Source organism: Ursus americanus, chromosome 21 (assembly GCF_024610735.1).
Source record: "Ursus americanus isolate L20-20 chromosome 21, mUrsAme1.1.p, whole genome shotgun sequence".
In the NCBI taxonomy this organism is placed as follows: Eukaryota; Metazoa; Chordata; class Mammalia; order Carnivora; family Ursidae; genus Ursus; species Ursus americanus.
The window spans coordinates 50,202,301-50,226,729 of record NC_142147.1 but is presented as its reverse complement, the minus strand read 5'-3'; the positions used below and the strand labels follow the sequence as shown (position 1 = coordinate 50,226,729).

General features: G+C 53.3%; 3 protein-coding genes across 4 annotated transcripts; 2 read left to right on the top strand and 1 right to left on the bottom strand.

Annotated features, from left to right (window-relative positions):
* Window positions 1-12,920: 12,920 nt before the first annotated feature.
* Window positions 12,921-14,793, bottom strand: FGF21 (fibroblast growth factor 21). Its single transcript, XM_045772180.2, has 3 exons — window positions 14,351-14,793; window positions 14,051-14,154; window positions 12,921-13,288 (listed from the first exon to the last, which is right to left on the bottom strand). Exons 1-3 carry the CDS (start codon window positions 14,583-14,585, stop codon window positions 12,998-13,000), a joined length of 630 nt encoding a protein of 209 aa, XP_045628136.1. The 5' UTR covers window positions 14,586-14,793; the 3' UTR covers window positions 12,921-12,997.
* Window positions 14,794-15,450: 657 nt separating this feature from the next.
* Window positions 15,451-19,729, top strand: FUT1 (fucosyltransferase 1 (H blood group)). 2 transcript variants are annotated; one of them, XM_045772179.2, is made up of 2 exons: window positions 15,451-16,719; window positions 17,520-19,729. In XM_045772179.2, exons 1-2 carry the CDS (start codon window positions 16,584-16,586, stop codon window positions 18,365-18,367), a joined length of 984 nt encoding a protein of 327 aa, XP_045628135.2. In that variant the 5' UTR covers window positions 15,451-16,583; the 3' UTR covers window positions 18,368-19,729. The 2 variants fall into 2 exon arrangements, with proteins under 2 accessions (XP_045628135.2, XP_045628133.2); XM_045772177.2 differs by having other exon boundaries at window positions 15,456-16,719; window positions 17,280-19,729.
* A 651-nt stretch (window positions 19,730-20,380) lies between these two features.
* IZUMO1 (izumo sperm-oocyte fusion 1) lies at window positions 20,381-24,414 on the top strand. The gene is made up of 9 exons (XM_045772181.2): window positions 20,381-21,151; window positions 21,566-21,640; window positions 22,012-22,098; window positions 22,342-22,362; window positions 22,709-22,789; window positions 22,992-23,092; window positions 23,358-23,511; window positions 23,816-23,978; window positions 24,246-24,414. The coding sequence occupies exons 1-9, from the start codon at window positions 20,917-20,919 to the stop codon at window positions 24,412-24,414; spliced, it is 1,086 nt and encodes a 361-aa protein (XP_045628137.1). The 5' UTR covers window positions 20,381-20,916.
* Window positions 24,415-24,429: the final 15 nt, after the last annotated feature.

The window sequence follows — 24,429 nt, the reverse complement described above, 5'->3', positions numbered from 1 at the left end:
CTTCTTCCCTGGGAAAACTGAGAGCTGAAGCAATGCGGGATTCTGAACTTCACTTTTCTGTTGTAAAGGTATTATCGAGACAACCGGCGAGGCTTGAGTGAAGCTTCTAGAAGCTTCTATGCCGGATAATACTGATGTTTGGGCTGTGGTCCTGTAGGAGAATGACTTTGCAGGAAGTACCACGCTCAAATGTGTTCTAAGTGTGGTGGTGGAGCTTTCAAGGGTGGTCCCTTGCACTTAGAAAGTTCTGGAAAATAACTCTTGTTTGTACTGTGCTTCTGCAATTTCTATACGTTCGTGATTGTTTCAAAGTTAAGGAAAATTATTATTCTTAAGATTTCATTTTTATGTAATATCAACATATACATATCACATCATATACTATAGACATATATATGTCTATAGTCTTATGTCTAAGGTCATATGATTTCTATAATTCTTTCTCTATTAGAAATTAAGCCTTTGATTACGAATTGCAAATACTTCTCCCCATTTCTCACTACCTTTTGAGTTTAAGATATTTTGCTTGCCATGCAAAGTTTGTTCTTTATTTTAGGATTTTATTTTAAGAGAGAGAGAGAGAGCAAGAGAGCGAGCACACAAGCAGGGGGAGCGGCAGGCAGAGGGAGAAACAGACTGCCCGCTGAGCAAGGAGCCGGATGATGCATGATGTGGGGCTCGATCCCAGGACCCGGGGATCATGATCTGAGCTGAAGGCCCATGGTTAACCAGCTGAGCCACCCAGGCGTCCCCAAGTTTGTTCTTTAAAGAATAATAATTTTTCTTGGGGCGCCTGGCTGGCTCAGTTGGAAGAGTACGCCACTCTTGATCTGGGGACTGTGGGTTCGAGCCCCACATTGGGTGTAGAGATTACTGTCCCTCATTGGCTGGTCTGTGGCGGGGGAGGGGGTGTGGGAGTTGGTGGGCAGAGAAAACCTTTCTCCTCCTGCTGCGTGGTCAAGTAGTAGCTACAGTGGTACGGATTTGCAAGGTGTATCTGCTGCGGTTAGGGCTGGAACCGAGGGCACGAGGTAGGGCGTGCGCGCTCCCCCTGCTGCCCTCCTGACTCCGTGTTGGTGAGGTTTCCCTTTGTTGATTTTTGCGGTATTTATACAAATACAGATATTTCCCTGAGAAGTAATTTCAAACGGGGGGGTCAATCTCTGGCAAGACATGGGCCTCATGGACAAAAGGAGCAATGTGAATTAAGGCCACACCTCCGAACCATTTCCCTGTAACAGATTGGCAGGTGTTCAACCGACTGAGCCACCCGGGCGCCCCAGGGCTGTCTTGTTATACATGAAAGTGACTTTTGGACCCCAGTCAAAGAGTAGGCTGGTAACCAGGGGGGACCAACGTGTGAATGAAGGGGTGGAACTCTCGTTCCCGCCCCTCTTCCCCAACGGCTGCGGAAGGGGGGTTGAATCAGCCCATGGCCAATGGCTTCCGCCATCATGACTTTGCCCTCAAGTCTCCATAAGAACCCAACAGGACTGGGGTCTGGAGAGTTCTGGGCTGGTGAGCGCATGGAAGTCTGGGAGAGAGTGGCGTACCTGGAGGGCCCAGAAGCTCCACGCTTTTTCCCCAGACCTCACCCTATGTATCTCTTCATCTGGCTGTTGATTCCTACTTTTTATCATATCCTTTCATAAACTGATAAACCTAAGTGTCTCCCTGAGCCACCCTAGCAAATTAAAACATCACAGGGGATGTTGTTGGAACCACCAATTTGAAGTGGGAGGGTCAGAAGCACAGGCTGAGGCTTATGTAGACTGAGGTCTGCAGTGGGGAGCAGAGGGCCGTGGGATCTTGTGGCGTCGGACGCTGCCTCTGGGTGGAGAGTGTCAGAGTTGAGTTGAATTCTTGGACGGCAGTAGGGATTGCTTGGTGTTCTTTGTGTGGGGAAAGCCCCACCCCCACCCCGCGCTGGAATTTGGGGACACCTCTGAAAGAGTTGGTGTTAGCAGACTCCCCTCACACTATATACTTTTCATCTGGAAATTCAAATCTTATGTTTTCTGATAAAGCTTTATTGAGTTACACTTTTTTTTTAAGATTTTATTTTTCAGCAATCTCCACACCCGAGGTGGGACTGGAACTCACAACGCTGAGATCAAGAGTCACACGCTCTACCGACTGAGCCAGCCAGGCGCCCCCATCTTTTAATTATAGCAGCCAAGTATGAACCATATGTGCCTCAGTCTGCTGATCTGTGAAATGGGGATATAGTGTTGCTTTAATCTTTCAGGGATTTTCTGACAATGTAATGAAATAATACTTTATTTTTTTAAAGATTTTATTTATTTATTTGACAGCGCACAAGCAGGGAGAGCAGCAGGCAAAGGGAGAGGGAGAGGCAGGCTCTCCACTGAGCATGGAGTCCGACACAGGCTTGATCCCAGGACCTGAGCTGGAGGCAGACGCTTCACCAACTAAACCAAGGGGACGCCCCCCACTGGAACTTTTCATTCTACCTTCCATGTCTCTTCTTCCATTTTCCATCCCCTTGTCTCCCGTCAGTAGCATACTGAGATCTGCCTTCCAATCCATGGATTCTCCCTTTCTCTGTTTCTCATATGCTGTTTGACTCTTCCTGTCACCGTTTCGTTTCAATGACTATTTCATTTCTGTGTGTGTTTCATTCATTCCCACTAGAAGTTCTATTTCATTCTTTTCCAAACCGGCCTGGTCTTCCTTGGTTTTTCTCATTTCTCATCCTTTCTTTTTTTTCTTTTTTTCTTTTTTTCTTTCTTTCTTTCTTTCTTTCTTTCTTTCTTTCTTTCTTTCTTTTTTTTAACGTCTAGGCATTTAAATGTGTTCATTTTGTAGTTGTCAGTATTAGAGACCTTACGCTTTGTTAGAGACAATGTGATTTCAAAATTGACCAAAGGCTTTCTTTTTTTTTTTTTTTAAGGTTTTATTTATTTATTTGACAGAGAGAGAGAGAGACAGCCATCGAGAGAGGGAACACAAGCAGGGGGAGCGGGAAGAGGAAGAAGCAGGCTCCCAGCGGAGGAGCCTGATGTGGGGCTCGATCCCAGGACTCCAGGATCACGCCCTGAGCCCAAGGCAGACGCTTAACGACTGAGCCACCCAGGCGCCCCGACCAAAGGCTTTCATTTGTCCTGAGACAGACCAAGTTTCCCGGTCTCCTGAGGAAAACAGAAACCTCTCCAGGTATTTCAAATACAGGGAGTTTATTAAAGGGAATTGGTTCCGCAAGTGCTGGAAGCCGGAAGAGCAACTCGATCCCCGAGCTAGGAGACCTGTTGGTTACCAGAAGCCGCTCAAACCCCAGGGACTGTAGGCTCCAGAAGGAGTAGTGCCCTGCGGGGTAGGACTGTCCTCTGGAGGCTGGGAGGGTGGGTATACCCCAGGCAGCTGTCACTCTGACTTCCAGGGGGGTGTGGCCTGTGGGGGCGGCACCTCCCTCTGAGGGGACTGAGAATCTTTCTCCCAAAGCCGTTCAGCTCGCTGGTGCTGGAAGTGCCATAAGTAACTGGAACGCTGGAGCCCGCGCTGCCGGTGGCTGCTGGCACGATGCACGTGGGAACGAGGGGGGTCCTTTGCTCCTCCTCCTGCCTCCTCATCTCCAGCGGGCGCCTCCCTGCCAGGCTTCTTAGCTGCCAACAGGGGTCACAGAATTGGGGGGTGGGCTTTATGCTAGAGAGACAGCAGCGCGGCCTCACCAGAACAAGCAGAGGGAAGGGCTCAGCCTGAGTGCGTAAGAAAGAGGAAATGTTCCACGCTTACCAGACAAGGCCCCAGAGCAAACAGTGGCTAAATCATCTCACCTCCAGCCCTATTAAAATAATATGACTCTTAAAACATGTTTTGCAGGCTGTGGCGTAAAGATATGCCACTCTGAGCAAACAGCTGTGGGAAATAAATCAGAATCGGTAAAATCCATTTCTTTTTTTTTAATGTTAAATCGCTTTTATTATTTTATTTTATTTTTTTAAGATTTTATTTATTTATTTGTCAGAGAGACAGAGAGCACAAGTGGGGGGGCGGCAGGCCAGGGAGAAGGAGAAGTAGGCTCCCTGCTGAGCAGAGAGTGCGACATGGGGCTCGATCCCAGGACCCTGAGATCAAGACCCCAGCGGAAGGCAGACGCTCAACCGACCGAGCCACCCAGGCGCCCCTGTTAAATCACTGTTTAAAAAATATTTATTTATTTAATTAGGGGGGGGTTACAGAGGGAGAGAGAGAATCTCAAGCAGACTCCATGCTGAGCGGGGAGCCTGACTTTGGGCTCAGTCTCATGATCTTGAGATCGTGACCTGAGACCCTGAGATCATGACCTGAGCCAAAATCAAGAGTCACCCGGGTGCCCCCCAAAATCAATTTCTTTTTTTTTTTTAAGATTTTATTTATTTATTCGACAGAGATAGAGACAGCCAGCGAGAGAGGGAACACAAGCAGGGGGAGTGGGAGAGGAAGAAGCAGGCTCATAGCGGAGGAACCTGATGTGGGGCTCGATCCCACAACGCCGGGATCACGCCCTGAGCCGAAGGCAGACGCTTAACCGCTGTGCCACCCAGGCGCCCCCCAAAATCAATTTCTTAATCCATGTGATGGGGACAAAGTCTAACTGGGGTGGAACTCGGGCGTGGTGGGAATTAACTTGGAAAGTAGCAGGGCTCATGTCCTGGGGCTGAATCTTCAACTCTCAAACCGTTAACTTCAGCTTGTGGAGTGAAGCCTTACCTAGAAGGTTAAGAAAAATCACAAGTAAGAAGTATCAGGACTGTGGAGTCAAAATCTTGATCAGAATAGAGGTATTGAAGAAACATATTTATATCCAGGACATTGGCACCTTTGTAACCGGTTGAATGAAAAGAAGTTGATTTGCTGATCATTGTACTCCTGTCTGTCTGTTCTTGAGATATTTAAGGCATTTAGAAGAATCTGGTATATTTGACTTGCCAAAAAATATGCTCAATATGTATTACTGCCTGTCTTCTCTTCAAGGCACTTCACTCATTTAAGGGAATCTGAAATACCAGGCTTGTGGAAGTTCATTGATTTACATTTGCAATGTTCAAATGTTTGGAAAAAACTAAAATTGTGAAATGCAGTTTGCTATTTTTAGCTGTGGAAGCCATCAGCTAATGTTTAGAGGCAAGTGGATTGCTTAAAAATTCATTAATCATTACCAAAGAAACAAATAGTTGTGAACATTTGTGCCCGTCCATAAAAGCTTTTCTGACATTAGAAGACCTCACCACAGTCTTCTCAACAAATGATGCTGGGGAAACTGCATGTTGACATGCCAAAGAATGAAACTGGATCCTTACCTAACACCACATGCAAAAATTAACTCAGATTAAATCAGCAACCTCAACGTAAAGACCCAAACTATACAGCGCATAGAAGAAAACACACGGCGGGGGGTGGGGGTCATGACGTTGGATTTGGCAATGATTTCCCGGATATTACAGCAAAAACACAGGCAACAAGAATAATAATAGAAGAATGGGACTGTGTCCAAATTAAAAACCTTTGTGCATCAAAGGAGACAGTCAACAGAGTCAACCCTTATGATAAAAGAAAATATTTGCAAATCATAAATCTGATTAGGGATTTATGTAGACAGCTTTCTATGATGTTCACGCACATTGATGAGTTTCCAGAATCAAATGCTAATCTCTTCCAGAAATGCCCTCATCGACACACCCAGACATCATGTTTCACCATCTCTCTGGGGATCCCTCAGTCCAGTCAAGTTGACCCACACAGTTAACCATGACAGGCCGTTCCTCAAAAGATGAAACATGGAGTTTCTATGTGATCTGGTGATACAATGCTCATTGTATCCTCCAAAGAATGAAACCAGGGTTTGGGAAGAGATATTCGTACATATGTGTTCATCGCAGCCTTTTCCGCAACAGCCAAAAGGTGAAAGCAGCCCAAATGTCCATCAGTGGGTATGTGGAAAACAAAAATGTGGTCTGTCCCTACAACAGAATACTATTTAACTATGAAGGATATGTTGACACTTTCTACAGCACTTTGGAAACATTACGCTGGGTGAAGTAAGACATTCACACACACACACACACACTCTATGATTCCACCGACGTATCTAAAGTCATAAAATTCATGGAAGCAGGAGGCAGATGGTGGTGGCCAGGGGCTGGGAGGAGGAGGGGACGGGGAGTTGTTTAAGGGGTACAGAGGTTGAATTTTACAAGATGAAGAAGTCCTTGGGACTGGTTGCCCAGTAATGTGAATTTATTCAGTGCTGCTAAACAGGAGACTTAAAAATGGTTAAATAGTAAATTTTATGTTGTGTATATTTGATCACAATAAAAAAAGCAATTTTATTATTTTTTAAGAATTTATTTATTTATTTGACAGAGAGACAGCCAGCGAGAGAGGGAACACAAGCAGGGGGAGTGGGAGAGGAAGAAGCAGGCTCCCAGCGGAGGAGCCCGATGTGGGGCTCGATCCCAGAACGCCGGGATCACACCCTGAGCCGAAGGCAGACGCTTAACGACTGCGCCACCCAGGCATCCCCCAAAAAGTGATTTTAAACAACCATTTTTCTCTGAAAACTTTACAATCTAACGTTATTGCCGGGTTGGGACGCCTGGCTGGCTCAGTTGGTGGAGCCTTTGACTCTTGATCTCTGCGTTGTGAGTTTGAGCCCCACGTTGGGTGTAGAGACGACTTAAAAATAAATCTTAAAAAACATAAAATTAGGGGTGCCTGGGTGGTGCAGTCGTTAAGCGGCTGCCTTTGGCTCAGGGCGTGATCCCAGCGTTCTGGAATCGAGCCCCACATCAGGCTCCTACGCTAAGAGCCTGCTTCTTCCTCTCCCACTCCCCCTGCTTGTGTTGCCTCTCTCGCTGGCTGTCTCTATCTCTTCAAACAAATAAAAAATTTTTTAAAAATCTTAAAAAAAAAAAAAAAAGAGACTTCCTCTGTGAGATCAGAGTTGGGCGATGTCTCTCCAGAGAAGCTTTGCCTTTGCTTTGGCAGAAGACTTAGGGATATCACCAGCCCGACCGCTATGCCATTAATTTCTCAGCCCGTCAGCCCCTCAACCACCCAGCTTGATTTCCAGCCCATTCCATAGGAAATTAGTTGGGTGGTCACCCACTTTTCAATAGAGAATCATTTTTCCACCATCCAGAGCCCAAACAGAAATAGCAAGATCTCCTTGAAGTCTTCCTAGTGCCGGTTGGTGATTTTTTTGTTTGTTTGTTTTGATTTATTTTAAGTTTGGCTATTTATGTATTTAAGTAATTTCTGCACCCAATGTAAAGCTCGAACTCACAACCCTGAGGTCGACAGTCACGTGCCCTTCCGACTGAGCCAGCCAGGCACCCTGATGTTTCGTTTTCATTGTGGTGAGGGACACATAACAGCACGTTTGCCATTTTAACTATTTATACGTGCACGGTTCGGTGGCATTAAGTGCGTTCACACTGGGGTGCAGCCATGACCGCCATCCGTTCCCCCAGAACTTTATTTTTTTTTTTTAAGATTTTATTTATTCATTTGCCAGAGAGAGGGAGAGAGAGCACAAGCAGGGAGAGGGGCAGGCAGAGGGAGAAGCAGACTCCCCACGGAGCCGGGAGCCCGATGCGGGGCTTGATCCTACCATCATGACCTGAGCCAGAGTCAGACACTTAACCGCTTAACCGTCTGAACCACCCAGGCGCCCCACCCCCAGCCCAGAGCTTTTTCATCTTCCCAGACTGAGACTCTGTGCCCAGCAAACGGGCAATTCCACATCATCCCCTCTTCCCCCAGCTCTTGGCCACCACTCTACATCCTGTTTCCAGGAAGTTGCCTCTTCTAAGAGCCTCTAACCAGCCGATTCACCCTATATCTGTCCTTGTGAATCTGGCTTCTTTCACTCAGCATCAGTGGCCTCAGGCTTCCCCTGGCGCGCAGCCTGTGTCCCAAGTTCCTTCCTTTTTAAGGTTGAGTAATAGTTTGTTGTAGGTAGGTAGGGATTTTATTTTATTTTATTTTATTTTTATTTTAAGATTATGTATTTATTTGAGAAGGAGCATGAGCAAGGAGAGGGGGAGAGGGAGAAGCAGACTCCCCACCAAGCAGGGAGCCTGACACGGGGCTCGATCCCAGGACCCTGAGATCAGGACCTGAGCTGAAGGCAGCTGCTTCACCGACTGAGCCACCCAGGTGCCCCCTGGTTGGTGGGATTTTAAACACCAGGCTTTCACTGAAATTCTGGCCTCAGAGCTGCCCCTTTGCACACACACACACACACACACACACACACACCCATCACAGTGTCTGAAGGTTCCAGGAGGCTCCTTCCTGCTCAGCTCACATTCCACTCTGATTTCACTGTTTCTTGTGTTTGCTTCTTCTCTCCCTTTCTCTTCTCTTTCCTGTCACCTTCTCCTTTCCTTCCTTCCTTCCTTCCTTCCTTCCTTCCTTCCTTCCTTCCTTCCTTCCTTCCCTCCTTCCTTCTTTCCCTCCTTTTCTTCTTTCTTCTTCTTTTGTGAGGGAGGAGATCTGGAAATTTCTGTCTTCTCATAAGCTCGTCTGTACATTTAGAAGGATGTCTGGAAAGAGGCGAGATAATAATGGGGCCGCAGTGTGGATTTTTTTCCGCAGAGGTAGCTTTTACCTGATACAATGTTGAACTTACAGAAAAGTTTCAAGGCTCCCCCTTCTCGCTGTTCCCGCCCCCTTTTGCCTTATCATCCGGTCGCTATCTCTCTGTATTATTATATATTTACCTTTCCAGAGGCATTTGAGAAAACACTGGAGGCACCATGCCCCTTTGTCCCTAAATCCTGCAGCGCGCACTTGCTGAGAACAAGAACATTGTTTTTAATAACCACAATGTAATGATCCAAGTCAGAAAATTTCACCCGGATCAATGACTACTATCTAATGCCCGGAGCTCATTCAAATTTCATCAAGTGTCTTACTCACAACCAGGATATCACCTGATTGCTCAAAGGACTGAGCCTGGCGTCCATTAACATGAACATTTCCTCTGTCTTCCTCCTCCTCGACCTTGACTTTTCTGAAGAGTCAAGGCCGGTTGTTTTTGGCAGAAGGTCTCCTGATTGGAAAATGTTTGAGGTCTCCTCACGATGAGATTCAGGCTGGATGGCACGGTTTCTTAATCTTCCCACCCCCTACCCCCCACGTCCACCCCCAGCCTCATCCCCCCCGAAACAACAACAGAGCAAATCCAGGTAGGGCACCTAGGACAGCAAAAACTCACAAACGACATCTTGCACAAACCCCAGCTGACCCGGGAGCCCCACGGAGCCCTGAAATACAAGTGAGTGGGGCAGAACCAGTCCTGGTACAGGAAGAAAAGGGGATTAGCAAGCCCGGAAATGCCCCCCCCCGGCCCCCACCCCTAGAGGAGAGGTTGCCTTCATGGCTGAGGACTTGGTGAGAGTCCTTAGGACAGCAACACTCAAATCTTGGGTGTGTGTGTGTGTGTGTGTGTGTGTGTGTACGGGCTCGCAGCTCCAATGAGTATAGTAGGGGTTGTCAGGGGTGATAGGAAGGTTGGAAGATGCTGGGGTGGGGGTCTGTGTCCTCTGAGATCTCACAGTTCCTCAACAATCTCTCTGTCTTTTTTGAGTATGGAGACAGACGTGGGGCTTGAACTCTTGACCCTGAGATCAAGACCTGAGCTGAGATTAGGAGTCCGCTGCTTAATCGACTGAGCCTCCCAGGCACCCCCAGAATCTCTCATTGGGAAGGACAAAGCTCCATGCTTTAAAAAATGTTATTATTTAGGGGCACCTGGGTGGTGCAGTCATTAAGCGTCTGCCTTCGGCTCAGGGCATGATCCCAGCGTTCTGGGATCGAGCCCCACATTAGGCTCCTCCGCTATGAGCCTGCTTCTTCCTCTCCCACTCCCCCTGCTTGTGTTCCCTCTCTCGCTGGCTGTCTCTCTCTCTCTGTCAAATACATAAATAAAATCTTTCAAAAAAAGATAAAAAGATAAAAAAATAAAAAATGCTATTATTGAGATACAGTTGACATATAACATTGTATAAATTCAAGCCGCATAGCACGTTCATTCGATACATTTACATACCGTAATATGATTGCCGTTACAGCAATAATGAGCACCTCTCTCCGGTTACATAATTATCTTTTCTTTTTAGTGGTTGGACTCTATTTTTGTGAAAACTAATGGAAGGAGAACCCAGATTGATTTTGGCCAGAACTCTGGGAGTAAAGGAGAGAAAAGGTTCACATACTGGCGGGGGAGGAAACAGATCTGTCTACATTTTGGAGCGGCTGATATACTGAGAAGTTATATATATATTTTTTTCCTTTTTTTTTTTTAAAGATTTTATTTATTTATTTGACAGAGAGAGAGACAGCCAGCGAGAGAGGGAACACAAGCAGGGGGAGTGGGAGAGGAAGAAACAGGCTCATAGCGGAGGAGCCTGTTATGGGGCTCGATCCCAGAACGCCGGGATCACGCCCTGAGCCGAAGGCAGATGCTTAACCGCTGTGCCACCCAGGCGCCCCTATTTTTTTTCTTTTTTAAAGATTTTATTTTTAAGTAATCTCTACGCCCAACGTGGGGCTCGAACATGCAACCCTGAGATCAAGAGTCATGTGCTCTTCCTACTGAGCCAGCCAGATGCCCCAATAAGAGAGGTTTTATTTTTATTTATTTATTTTAAAGATTTTTATCTATTTGGGAGAGAGAGTGTGAGCGAGAGAGAAAGAGAGCACACGAGCAGGGCAGAGGGAGAGGGAGAAGCAGACTCCCCACTGAGCAGGAGCCCCGATGCAGGGCTGGATCCCAGGACCCTGGGACCACGACCTGAGCCAATGGCAGAGGCTTAACTGACTGAGCCACCCAGGTGCCCCAAGAGAGGCTGTATTTTTAAACATCGTCTGGAAAGAGCAAAGAGTGAACTTTAAGAACTCTGCACACCCCGCCCACACATACTTACAGGTGAGCACGACCAGATGAGGGTAGGAAACTGCCAAGGTGTGTGCTGAGTTCCATGACAACCCCAGGAAATTCATGTTCCCCTGAAACCCGTGAACGTGGCCTTATTTGGAAATAGGGTCTTTGTAGATGTAATCAAATTAAGATGAGGTCATCCTGGATTAGACTAGGTCCTAAATCTGATATGACTGGTGTCCTTATAAGAGGGCAATTTAGACACAGACACACACAGACACTTGAGGAAAAGGCCATATAAAGATGGAGACAGAGACTGGAGGACAGAGATTGGAGTGACGTGTCTATTAGCCAAGGGATGCCAAAGATTGCCAGCGACCGCCAGAAGCTGGGAGGAAGCAAAGAAGGCTCCTCCCTGAGAACAAATCTCTGTTGTTTTAAGCCACTCAGTCTATGGTACCTTGTTATGGCAGCCCCGGGGAAAATAATATGCTCCCCATTCCACCGGGAATATTCTGGGGCCGGGAATATGCATTTCTAGCAAGTTCCCAGGCGGTGCTGAGGCTGCTGGCCTCCCTACAGCATCTCAAGCATAGAACACCAGGTTCCAGTCAGCCAAAGAGCCCACAAAGGGCACCCCCAGTCCCTCGAGCTGACACTGGAGTCTAGAATCTCTACCAATAAATTCACCTACTGGGATCCCTTCCCAGACTGGCTCCCCAGGTCACTGCCAATTTCAAGGGCGAGGTCCTGCTGTTCTTTTGGTGCCCTTCGCAGCTCCTCACTGACCATTCTTTGCACCTCACCTTTTGGAAGCTGCCAGAATTGAGTCTAGAAGCAGTGAGAGGTGACGGGGCAGATCTCGATGGAGATCTTTCTTGAGGCAAATGGACCCCTCTGACGAAGAGCCTACATCTCTGGCGAAGTTACCCCCAGGGATGAAACCACTCTTTCCGGTGAGTTTTGTGGCATCTCGGCTCTTGCTTCCCGTGACAACGCTTTCCCCCGCCTGAGCCAGCCTCATGCCATCAGAGTGGAAAACCGTCCTTCCAGAGGACGCAGACTGTCATCTCCTCTGGGCATTGAATCCCGCCTGTGACCTGCCAGGACCCACACTGGTATCCTCCTTCCACTGAGATGTTCCTCTCATTTGAACGTGGGAATTAAAATGAAGGGCCCAAGACCACAGCTCTGGAGAGGCTGCAGTGGTCAGTCAGACACCCGGGACCCAGAGGGCGCTGACCATGAACCCCGAGGAGGTCTCATCTGTAACTCCGTCCTCCTGTCTTTCCTAACCAGGAAATAACCCGAGGAGCAGTGTGGAAATCTAGATTGCAGGAAGGAAGGGAGAATGGGCAGCTCACTCACTGGGACTGGAGTCTGTGACAGTCCTTACACTCCTGAGTCCATAAGCACCTGGATGGATGCATTAGATCCTCAAGGGCTCTTCCTGAGAACCAGGACTCCCAGTCTCCTCCAGTCCTTCCCTCAGACCAGAGTTCCATGATCCTCTTCCCCTGTTCTCCTGGGACCCGGGTGTCCAGATGGCCAGCTCTCTGATCCCTCAGGACCCAAGAGTCCCATCTGGCACCAATTATACCCCTAGGATCCAAGAGTCCCTGCCGCAGCCCTGAGGACCCAGATGTCATCCCATTCCTCGTGCTAAGTGGACCCAGAAAACTACATCTCCCATGAGGCTGTAGGTCTGCAGTGTCATGGTTTAAATGGCCCCTGTTATTGAGGTACCTCAGAAAAATAGTTCCACAACACAAGCATGAAGTTGGAGGGGGTGAAAGGTTAACAAGCCTTCTCCTATCAAAGGGCAAGGATAGTCCAGAGTCCCTGGGGACACCAAAGCAGAGCAGAAAACTGAGGCCCAGAGGGCAGCTGGGACCTTCCCACAGCCTCCTGGCGATGGGGGGGCCGGGGTTCTTGGGGTCGATGGGAGACAAGGAAGCGGATCCCGTATCCTCCCTCAAACACTCACACAGGTTCACTCGGATCCTCCTCTCAGATTCTTTATTATCCCAAGTAAGAAAAATAAAAAAATAAATAAGATAAATAACCCAATAAATAAAGAGGAGACCCCATAATAAACAGCCTGTGGCTTCAGGAAGCGTAGCTGGGACTTCGGCCCTGCGAAGGCCCCACCATGCTCAGGGGGTCCGAGGAGCCCACGTCGGGAGGCTCGGGGCCCAGGATCCCTGGGGGGTCCGGGGGGACCGGAAGCAGGCCTGGCAGGGGCAGGAAGCGGGCAGGCCCCCGGGGCGCCAAGTCCCGGTATGGAGAGTTGTGGGCGGGCAGGCGAAGTGGGAGGCCGAGGGTCTCGGAGTGGTAGATGTTGTACCCATCCTCCAGAAGCAGTTCCCGGAAGCTGCAGGCTACGGGGTCGAAGTGGAGCTGAGGGGACGAGAAGAGGGATCAGAGATAGGGGATTCCTGCACACCGTTCTGCTGCAGGACCCAGGCGTACAGCACCCCAGCACCCGCCCCTCTCAGACCCAGGGGTCCAGGGCCCCAGCTCTCTCTTCTTTCAGACCACAGAGTGCTCTCTTCCAACAGGATACAGGAGTCCAGACACTCCAAGGGAGCTGGGGGAGCCCCTCCTCCCTCAGATCCAGAGTCCAGGGCCCCAGCCCTCTCCTCTGGGACACAAACAGAAGCAGGCTCCTCCTTCACCCCTGGGCCATCCTGCAAGGCCCACCTCCCCGTCCCCACTTCACAGAGAGGAATACTCCAGCGCAGGGACCAGTCGAGGCTCTCTGAGTCCAGACAGGGGAGTCTGGCTTCCACCCAGGGGTCATGGTCACTTTACAGGCCATGGGTCCTCAGAGCAACCCTGAGCCCAGCAGGAACAGGACATGTAGGAGCCCATGTGGCCACCAGGGGTTCGGAGTCACAAGACTCAGCCTCTCAGGCCACTCTGTCATTCACAGGCCTCGTGACTCGCACCTGGCCTGTCCCTGTGTAAGCCTCAGTTTCCTCGTCTTATAAACATTGACAAGGTCAGCTCCCACATGCAGGGGTGCTGGCCTGATGGGGGCACGTGGAGAGCACAGGACCAAGCCTGGCCCAGGCCCCAGGTGCCAGACCTGGTACCCCAGATGGGCGAAGATGACAGGAGGAAGGGTGGGGCAAAAGGAGGGGGACCCCGGAAACTCACCGATCCGTACAGTGTCCCATCTGGGCCCTGGCACAGGAACCTAGATGTTTTCACTCCCAGGATTTGAATGACCCCCGGTTTCAGGGCTTTCAGCTCCAAGAGACCTGAGGGGAGAAAGTGGTCGGGGACTCAGAGGGCCCCTGCCCAGGCCCCTCTCTCTTAGACCCGGGAATCCAGGCCCCCAAGCCCTCCTCCCTCAGACCCAGGACTGCTGTGCCTCAGTGTTCTCCTTCCTCAGACCCAGGGGTCCGGGCCTCCGGCCCCTCCTCCCTCAGACCAGGCCCTGGTCTACACACTCACTTTCTGGGCTGCGGCGGGCAGCCCCCACCACTGTGCCATCAGCCCTGATCTCTAGGTGGGCCTCTGTCTCCTGGGCATCGTCCGTGTACAGGTACCGCTGTCGAACTTGGCCTCCGAATTGGAGGAGGGGGCTGGAGTCAGGGATAGGGTGTGCCTGGCAAGCTTCCAGCAAAAGGACAGCCAGCACAGGGACCCACAGCCCCAGCTGCTCGGACCTGGCCTCGTCCCAGCCCATCAATGGCTCACGTCCTCAGGCGAGATCTGGGGTCTGGGGTTTGACGAGCGCAATGGTATAGATTCTGTTTCAGAGCCTGGCTGTCTGGGTGAGCAGATCCACGGACCACTGTTTAGCCTGAACGCCTGGGTCCTCTTGCACGTGGATTCCCAGCTGAACAGAATACGCAGGTCTCTTCGAATGGATGCAGGAGCTCCAAAATTTATATCCAGACAGACCCGCCCAATCACCTTCCCCACACCTGACCCATGCTATTTGACCCACTTGGCAGGAGCTAGGATTCCACGGTGGCCAGATCGGGCTGAACGGATGATGCAATAGGGGGGTCCTTCCAGACTCCCGAGTCTGAGGAATCACGGGGACAGGGGTCTGATGAACTGGGTGACAGGGGCTGGGGGCCGGGACCCCCAGAGTCTGAGGAAGGGAAGGGCTGCGGGCATGCCTGGAAATCTGCCTCCTTGGCTGACAAGGCAGACTGTGTCCCGTAACGGGAATTTCTGCATGCCACCTGAATTTCTAGGTTTCTGGGGGTCACGGGCTGACGTTCCTTGATCATCAGGAAGACAGAGAATGCCACATGACCGAGGGATCCCCTGCAGGGAGAGGCATCCTGACCTCAACCTCGCCAACCCCAGCCCAGACGCCCCACCTGCACCAAACGTCCCAGCCTCTCTCTCCTCCCTGATGCAATCCTGGAATTTCTTTCACCAGAGAAGCTACCCCAGGCCCAGAAAGGTGCTTTCAAACTAGCTTGGGGCAGGGGGGAGGGCGAGAGTCTCTGACTCAGGGCTGGTAGCCAAGCCAGGCTCCGGAGGGGGAAATGAGAGGCAAGAGCCCAAAGGGAATGAGGGGGTGGGTAGGTTCCTGGAAACTAAAGGTACAGAGGCTGGCCACCTGGGTCAGCGCGAGGAGGGCACTGGAGGCCTGAACTTTTCCCACGGAGGAGGGGGCTGGGGTTGGAAGCCCTGGGTCTGAGGAAGGAGAGGCCTGGGGGCCGGACCCCTGGGTCTGGAGACGTTTATGTCAAATCTCTGGAGAGTGACGTCAGCTTCCTGGGTTTGATTTATAGAACGACCACGGTCACCCTGCTCCGGCCGGGGTGGGGGTGGCTGTGGGCAGGGCCACCCTGACGATGGTTCCAACTTCAGGTGTGCAGCAGAGCCAAGCCTTTGAACCCCAACCTGGGGCCCCAGCCTCGGCGGGAGGCTGGGAAGAGAAACTGGCTTCCACTCCCGCCTGTTCCGTCCCGTGCTCGGGGGAGAGGCTGCCTCAGGGAGGCGCCGGGCTAGAAAGGAGCTGTCATGCGCCAGGTCCTCCACTCCCTCCGTAGGAGAGGCTGGGGGCCGCGACTCTGGAATTTGCAGGCGCACGGTGCGAACCTGGGAGATCAGCGGCCCTCGGTGTGCACGGGGACACCTACGGGCCGGAGGCTCCCACGTCTGGGACCCTGAGTGCTGGAAGAGGTCTTCCATCCGCTCCAGGAGCAGCCTGGCGAACAGGTTCCTCACCCCCACCGGGAGGGCGAGGCGGAGGGCGGAGAATCTTCCTCCCCGCCCGGGCCTGGTGTCCAGGGGCCGTCCCTAGCGGCTGGGGCGTGGCCGGACTCCGCGCATCCAGGTACCCCGGGCAGACTGTGAGCCCGGGCTCCGGGGAAGGGGGAGAAGTCGATGGACCCGAACACCTGGGTCCAGCATTGCGTCTGGGAGCTAGAAGTCCACGTCCACCGAAGGATGCGGCTGCTGGAGGCCAGGTAGGCCGGCCCCGGAGAGCCCTGTGGCTGGCCGAGGCCGACGAGGAGGGGCCTGGGCGCAGGTCCCCGGGTCTGGGGAGGGCAGGGGGCGGGGGCTCCCACCCTAGCCTGGGGCGCCAGGACGGGGGCGGGGCTCCGCCTCGGACCTACCTGCCTAGCCCGGGAGGGGCGGAGGCTGCGAGCCTCGGAACCGCGCCCATCTCCTTCCTCTCCTCCCCGAGCCCTTGGAGCCAGTCGGGGGAAGAGGCATGGAGGGGAGGGCTGTCGAGCCTTGGGACCTGGAGTTCGGGGTTCCGGGGGCGGCCGGATGTGGGCTGCACTTGCGGACGGCGCGCTCCAGCCTCGCCAAGCCGACTGCGGATCCGCAGTCCGCCAGGAGCTCAGGTGAGTGGGACTTGCAGATGCCTGGGACCCAGGAACCGGGGCCTTCAGTCCGGGGAGGCGCACCCCCAACCTCTCCCCCTTAGGACCCCGGGAGTGTCCACCCCACCCGAAACTCCTGCTCTTCCAGCAACCAAGATCCCTCATCCAGTCTGGGCCTCCAGCCTCCCTTGTTCTGCTTGGCCTGTCTCCTCCATGGTGGAGGCTGCCCACCTCCTCCCCAACCCCCACCCCCATCTGAGAAAGGAGTTGGTGGAAATTTGCCCAACTTCAGTGGGCCTTAAGGGCCTGGGGAGCCAGATTCCAAGATGCAGAGATGAGATGCTGGGTGCTAGACCGTTGCTATTTTGGAAAGCACAATTTCCCATCCCCATCCCCTGAAATTCCAAGCTCACCCCCCCCCCCCCGCCCCCGCTTCTCCTCCATCAGATCCAGGGCCCTGATCCCCCTTCCCTCGGACCCAGGAGTCCAAATTCTTAGTATCCTCCTCCTGTCCAGCCTCCACTCCCTGACATTCATCCTCGGGGTCTGAGCACCTGCTAACTCACCTTTCCCCCGTGCAGGCATGTGGGCCCCCAGCCGACGGCAGCTCTGTCTGACCTTCCTGCTAGTCTGTGTTCTTTCAGCCATCTTCCTCCTCCACATCCAACAAGACCTCTTTCACAGTGCCCTAGACCTGACTGCCCTGTGTCCAGACCGCCGCCTCCTGTCACCCCCCGTGGCCATCTTCTGCCTGTCAGGCTCGCCGGTGGCCGCCAACACCTCCTCCTTTCCCTGTCTCAAGCCCCCTGCCTCCCTCTCAGGAATCTGGACTATCCACCCAGATGGCCGCTTCGGTAACCAGATGGGGCAGTACGCCACCCTGCTGGCCCTGGCCCAGCTCAACGGTCGCCAGGCGTTCATCTTTCCCGCCATGCACGCCACCCTGGCCCCCGTGTTCCGCATCACCCTGCCGGTGCTGGCCCCCGAGGTGGACGGCCGCACGCCGTGGCGGGAGCTGCAGCTGCATGACTGGATGTCGGAGGACTACACCCACTTGGAGGACGCCTTTCTGAAGCTCACGGGCTTCCCCTGCTCCTGGACCTTCTTCCACCACCTCCGCGCCCAGATCCGTCGGGAGTTCACCTTGCATGAGCACCTGCGGCAGGAGGCCCAGGGTCTACTGAGCCAGCTCCGCCTGCGCCGCACGGGGGACCGCCCTCGCACCTTTGTGGGCGTGCACGTGCGCCGGGGAGACTACCTGCAAGTCATGCCCCATCGCTGGAAGGGTGTGGTGGGCGATCGCGCTTACCTCCAGCAGGCTATGGACTGGTTCCGGGCCCGGCATGAAGCCCCCATCTTCGTGGTCGTCAGCAACGGCATGGCCTGGTGTAGGGAGAACATTGACGCCTCCCGGGGGGATGTGATCTTTGCTGGCGACGGGCAGGAGGGCTCGCCAGGGAAGGACTTTGCGCTGCTTATGCAGTGTAACCACACCATCATGACCATTGGGACCTTTGGCTTCTGGGCCGCCTACCTGGCCGGTGGAGACACTGTCTACCTGGCCAACTTCACCCTGCCTGACTCCAACTTCCTTAAGATCTTTAAGCCCGAGGCCGCCTTCCTGCCCGAGTGGGTGGGCATTAATGCGGACTTGTCTGCACTCCAGTAGCTGGCGGGGCCTTGAGCAGCAGGGAGACTTCCTGGAATCTCTCATCAGTCTGGGACCAGCATTTATGCATCTCCAGAGGCCTGGCAACTTCTGGAGAAGCTTGTGGTGGTAGTCCTGCAGCAGGCGGGCCCCCATTTCTAGAGGAATTCTAGCTGGCTAGACCTGGAGAGAAAGGAGGGCTTTCCGTAGCTGTCGGACATTCTAGAACCAGCAGAAGATCTTTTCCTGTTGGTTGGCAATGCCCAGAGAGGTTCATGTCAGTTCTAGAAGGCCATGCCTACCTGCTCTTCCCAGCCCGTATCCAGAGTACTTCTAGATGGCCGCACTCCAAGAACGGGCAACTCCCCCTTCTAATGTTGCCCCTCGTCTTTTCTAGAAGAGAGGTTCAGTCCCCAGGACGGAAGGAATTTGTGGGTATTCTAGAGCAAGCACGCACCAACTCCTCTTCTGTGTTTCGGGAGTCGTTCTAGAGAGGGTCAGTTCTAGTGCCTGTGAAGAATCCTGCAGGGCTTTTCCAGAGGGGATGGGTTCTGGAATTCCACCAGAATGTCAGGAAGGTACAATCCGAAGCTCAATGCCTCAGCCACTGCCAGAAAGATTGGTGGAAGACAAACTATCTGTAGCTGTGAGCAGCCCTGAGATCTGCCCGACCTCTCAGCCCCTGAAAAAAAAAGAAAGACCAAGACTCAATTTGAGCAGATGGGCGAAACCATGGGAGGTGGGGGAGGTGCGGAAGTGCAGCAGCTTCTGGAGCAAAGTTTTCCAGAAATGTAGGAACGCTTTTTTTTTTTTCTTAGCTCAAAAACTGCCAAAGACAAGCACCCCACAAGGTGGCTCTGAGTTAAGGTCGCCTTGCCCAATTACGGAAGTTTCCGCCTTCCGCCTCTGCCGTTGGGCTGCGGTGGGGTGGGGGGGATGGGATCGATTTTCTGGAATTCAGCCAGCATGAATGTTTCTTTGGGCTTGCAGAAAGCGGCTGGCATTGTGTCCTTTGCCAGCCCGGTCTGCCCCCTCCCCTACCCTCCCCGATTTCACAGAACCACTAAATCTGGCTTCCGGTGTGAAAGGATCTGAGGGTATGCAGACCCCGGGCTGTCCTCAAACCCAGACAGAAAGGACCACAGGGTCTTGTCAAGGAGGATGGGATTCTGGACTCAGATTTCAGGAACGCCTTGAGGCTTTTTGAAGGGGGTGAAGGTGGCTAGCTAGCTTTATTACAGACAACTCTGATCGCATCTCCTATCTGTCCAGAAGAATGCAGACCCCCTTTTCAGTCTTCTCAGGGAGTTTTGAGGGATCATTCCCTATTCAGCTGCCACAGGTCGGGGAGCGGAGGTATGAATTAAAGGTCCACATCGCCAACTCCTGTCTCTGCAGGATTTTTGGATTCCTCTCTCTCTCTCTCTCTGTGTGTGTGTGTGTGTGTGAGTGTGAGGAAAGGTTTGGAACTGCCAGGGACTCTTATTCGTGTCTAGGGGTATTGTCCTGCTCAGATCTGGCAGCCTCTTGTTCTCAGAGTTGTGTGAGTCGTGCTGCTTGTTTTTTCTGGTGGCCTGTTTAAATGATGCAGAAAAGGAGACCCGTAGAGCCCCAGTTTCTCAGTATTGGCTCTAGGCTTCTTTCCTCTGGAACCTTGGCATCAATCCCCTCTGGGCTGGGGAGAGAAGGTGGAGGAGGGAGTGAGCAAATGTGTAACTCTGGAACTACATTTCCCATATAGCCATCTCAGGCTGGCCAGGGAGAGGCCCCAGGGCCTCCTGGGAGTCGTAGTCCTAGGGCTGGAAAGGGCCATTCCCCTCATCTTCGTGGCTGGACCCCAGGTTTCCAAAAGGCCACGTGCACCTGGCCGGAAGCCTGGGTCTGGGGGCTCAGGAACGGGCGGAAGATGAAGGTCAGAAGCCCTCTCCTTGGCTTTAGAAGCCGGAGGGGACAAGATACTTTCCTTTCGGCAGACGCTGGGAAAATTCTACTCGGGAAAGACGGCCGCCTCTGTGATATCATGGAACGGTAGGCGGAGTCTCCCTTTGTTGCGGTCGGATCAGACTCAGTGTCGGGCTTGTGGGCGGGGCCGAGAAAACTCCCAGGGAGTATCTTTTGGGGAGTTGGCGCCCCACGTGGGAAGCTAGAAAGGGGAAGCTGTGGGAATTCCTCGTAGACCGGGGCGAACGGTGACCGTGACTCCAGTCAAAAAGCTCTCCATATCACGCGACCGACCTCACTCTGGCCCCCGACAAAATCCTTAATTTTAGTCGTGGGAAAATAGTGGAGTGGAAGGACGTGGCCTGCTCATCCTCTCTAAAAGCCCTCAGCCTGGATTCGGCTCTTCAGCGGACCCTAGTATTTTAGGGTACAACATTCAAGGTCAAGGTCGGGCAGCGGCTGTTTAGGGCGCATCGGGTCTCCGGACTCCTCGGTTTCCTAACCGAGAAGTGTGCGCCCTGCAAATTGGGGGTCTTAGTCTCGGGGAAGGGCTTCTCTCCACTTAGCGTGAACGTTTGGGGTGAAAGACCCTCCCCGGGGTTCTGCGCGGACTGAGCGCTCCGGCCGCAATGGGTCCGCAACTAGCCCTCCTGATGGCGGCGCTGGCCGGCTGCCTGCTTCCTGCCGGGGGCTGTCTCATATGTGCTACAAGGGTCACAGAGGCGCTAAAATTCTTGGAGCTGGATTACCTGCCTGGCCACCTGGCGCTCGAGCGTCGCCAAGGCTTGATGCAAAGGATAAAACAAGCCGTGGTGGATTTCAAGGAACTGCCAATTGACGAGGATTCCTATATGGGGGTTGTCGGTGAGGGCAGGGAAGAGCGTGGAAATCTTGAGTCCTGGGAGAGGAGGGGTCTGTGGCTGGGATTGCTGGGTGCGGGGCCGGGGGTGGAGGAGGGGGAAAGGGAGGGCAGGGCTGGAGGCAGAGTCTACTGGGTTCGGGACTGGAGAAGGCTGGAATGCAGATTCTGGGCCTTACCCAAGCACTGTGTTCCCCACCCCTTAGCCTGCAATTGTATGTAAAACAACAACAACAACAACAAAACACTACAATTTCCAGAAGGCAACGGGGCGGACTAGCCGTTTACCAGCCCTCTCATTACCCAGTAGCCTCATGGGTATTGTAGTTTCTAAGGCCAGGTGAGCCAAAGAGGCAGTAAGGCTTGGAATCTGGAGTTCTGTCTCCCCCTCCCCGCATCCCCACCTCCCACCCCTCCAGATGAGCCAACACTGGAAAAGGCAGCCTGGAGTTTTGTGAAGGATCTGACCCGTATCACAGAGAGTAATGTAAGAGGTAAATGCACAGAGGGGCCAGGGGAGGGGCTCCAGAATCTTCCAGAGAACTGATGGTTGTTGAGTGGCTCTGGAGCCAAACTGCCTAGGTTCCAATTCCGGCTCTGTCATCTCCTAGCCGTGTGGTCTTGAGTGAGGGATTTCGCAGCTTTGTTGTTTCTAAAACGAAGATCCGAACAGTGCCTTCATGCCAGCTGTCCCTTAGCTCAGTGGCCAGCATTATGTTAAGTGGTCATTCAGTTTCATTGTCCCTCCCTGAGTGCCTCCCAAAGTGGACTGCCAGGCTCTTCCAACAGAAGCAGACTTCCTGTATGTCACTCCTGGGGTGGGTGAGAGAGGGGAAGCACTCTGTGTCACCCTGCTCCTTCCCAGGTGAGCTGCTCGTGAAGGAGCTGTACTGGATGTTGCACCTGCAGAAGGATATCTTTGCCCGCTTTGCAGCTCGGTTCCAAAAAGAGGGTGAGGGAAGATGGGAGTCCGTCAGAGACCACAGCCCCTTTCTCCAACGGTCCCAGGGCCCCTGTCCCCAGCACCCTGCTTCTCCAAGTCCAGCCCCTCAGCTCTCCCAACTCCATCCTCCCTTGGACCCAGGGATCCAGGCACCTGGGTCCTTTCTCCCTCCCACCCTCTTCCCTTGCCCCTTCTCATCTCCTTTAATTTCTACATCTGATGATAATTTTTTCTTTCTTTCTTCTGAGGCAGCTTTTTGTCCCAACAAATGTGGTGAGTCCGGATTATGGGAGCTGGTCCTCTATCCCTCATGGTCGCCCCGTTCATACCCAGCCGTTCTCCTCCCCCTTTGGGTCTGGGTGTTTCTTCATTCTCCACGTCTGAGAGGTTCCACATTCCTTCTGCACTGCGGACTTACTGGGGGGCGCCTCATATTCTCTTTGCACTCTTAACGGAGCCTGGTTCCATCCCTCTTCCTGCGGGGCTGTCTTCTACCCCCGCCTCTTGGGCTGACCTCCAAGGGATTGGGCGCCAGACCCCGCCTCAGCCCTTGGCCCTGCCCTCTCCTTTTATAGCTTCGCCTCTCGGGGCAAATACAGCGTTGATCCTGCCCCTTCAGGTATGATGTTGCAGAGTCTGATCTGGTGCAATACCTGCCAGAAGCAGGTCCACACCTGTCGCAAGAGCTCTGATTGCGGGGGTGAGAGAGCTGGGGCCCGCGGGAGGGGGGTCGGCGCAAGAGGGGCGGAGCTAGAGGAGAGACTGACTCTAGAGAGGGCGGAGCCTGGAGCCGGCGACGAGAAAAGGCGGGGCCTAGACCAAGGCGCGGCGGGGGGGGGGGGGGAGTTGAGGAAGGGCCCGGAACTTTGAAGCAGCAGCCCACCGAAACCCCTTATCCCCAGTGCGCGAAGTCACGGTCCACGAAATGGAAGACTTGAGGCTGAACTGTGAGCTCAGCTGGCATCGACTCTCTCAAGGCCTGGCCAATTACAACTTTTTCAGGGTGGGGCCCTCTAAGTCCTGTAACCCTTGAATCCCAAGTCCATTAGGCTTGTGTGAGCCCCCTGATCCCTGTATCCACAGGTTTGCACCCACAATTCCTATGACCTACCAGGTTTGGCTTCTACTGATCCCCGGGGACCCCATGTCCTGACCGGTATACCCTGGACTCCCATCTCCCCCACTGAGGCCCCGTGATGATCTCACCCCTGTACAACCCCAAACCCTGAATTCCCCAGGCCTCTGTGACCCCTTGAGCTTGGGTCTAGGTTTGGGGGACAAAGGCTGAGACCTTGCTGTACACGGGGAATGATCACACCCTGACCAAGCCCGCGGTGACTGCAGAGGATGCCGGTGTCTACCGCTGCAGTTTGGACACTGTGCGCTCCGGCCCAGCCACGATCATCCATTTTCACGTCAGAGGTTAGTGCTGGGGAGTTGACAGTAGTGTGGGATTCCGGGTCCTGGGGGTGGAGGCAGTCAGTTTCAGGGGCGTGGTCTGCGGGGCTTAACTTCCTGTTGGGGTGTGGTTTCAGGCCACGAGGGTGTGGCTTCGTGCCCAGGGTGTGGCCCTCCCACCACAATGGCAGAGCTTCACGCACTTAGCGGCGTAATTCTCTCCTGCAAGGCCTGGGTCTTGGGGCGGGCTGGAGTGGAGCGGGCTTGCATCGGCCAGGGTGAGACCTTCGTGTCCTCCCAGGACTGCTCCTTCCCTCTCCTCTGTCAGTGTTGCCCAGAAGGCTCTTTCAAGATATACCGTCAGCTGGGGAGGCCTCAGGCGTCCATCCTACACCGACACAGTGTCCGAAGTCCGAGAACGTGCTGAGAGGCCGTCTGATAGGACTGCTCATCTGGGGCTTTGTGGTGCTGATAATCGGCTTTGCGACCGCGTGAGCCGCCCACTGAAGAAGGCAGGGCTTGGAGCAAGGGGCGGGATTTCCAACTTCTAGTGCAGGAGGGGGTCTGGGAGCTAGGGAAATACTGAGAGCTGTACTTCCGTTGGGGATGGGGCTTAGAAAACAGGGTGGGGCTTACCTAGGTGGGCTAAGCTTGGGTCACTGCTAGAATTAGATCGAATATAGGGAGGCTGGGAGGGGTGTCCCTCACTCAGTTAGGACCTGATCTGGTTCCGCTATTGGCACCCCACCCTCCCCCAGGATACTTTGCTTTCGACCTGAGAAGGTGATCAATTCCATCAAGTCCTGGTTCAACAAGAATGAGCCTGCCAAGGAGCCTGTCCAGGAGCCCGCCAAGGAGCCTGCCAAGGAGCCCGCCAAGCCTCCCCATGTTCCAAAGGAAAAAGCCACACGATCAGGGCTCAGATAAAGATTTATCTGGTTG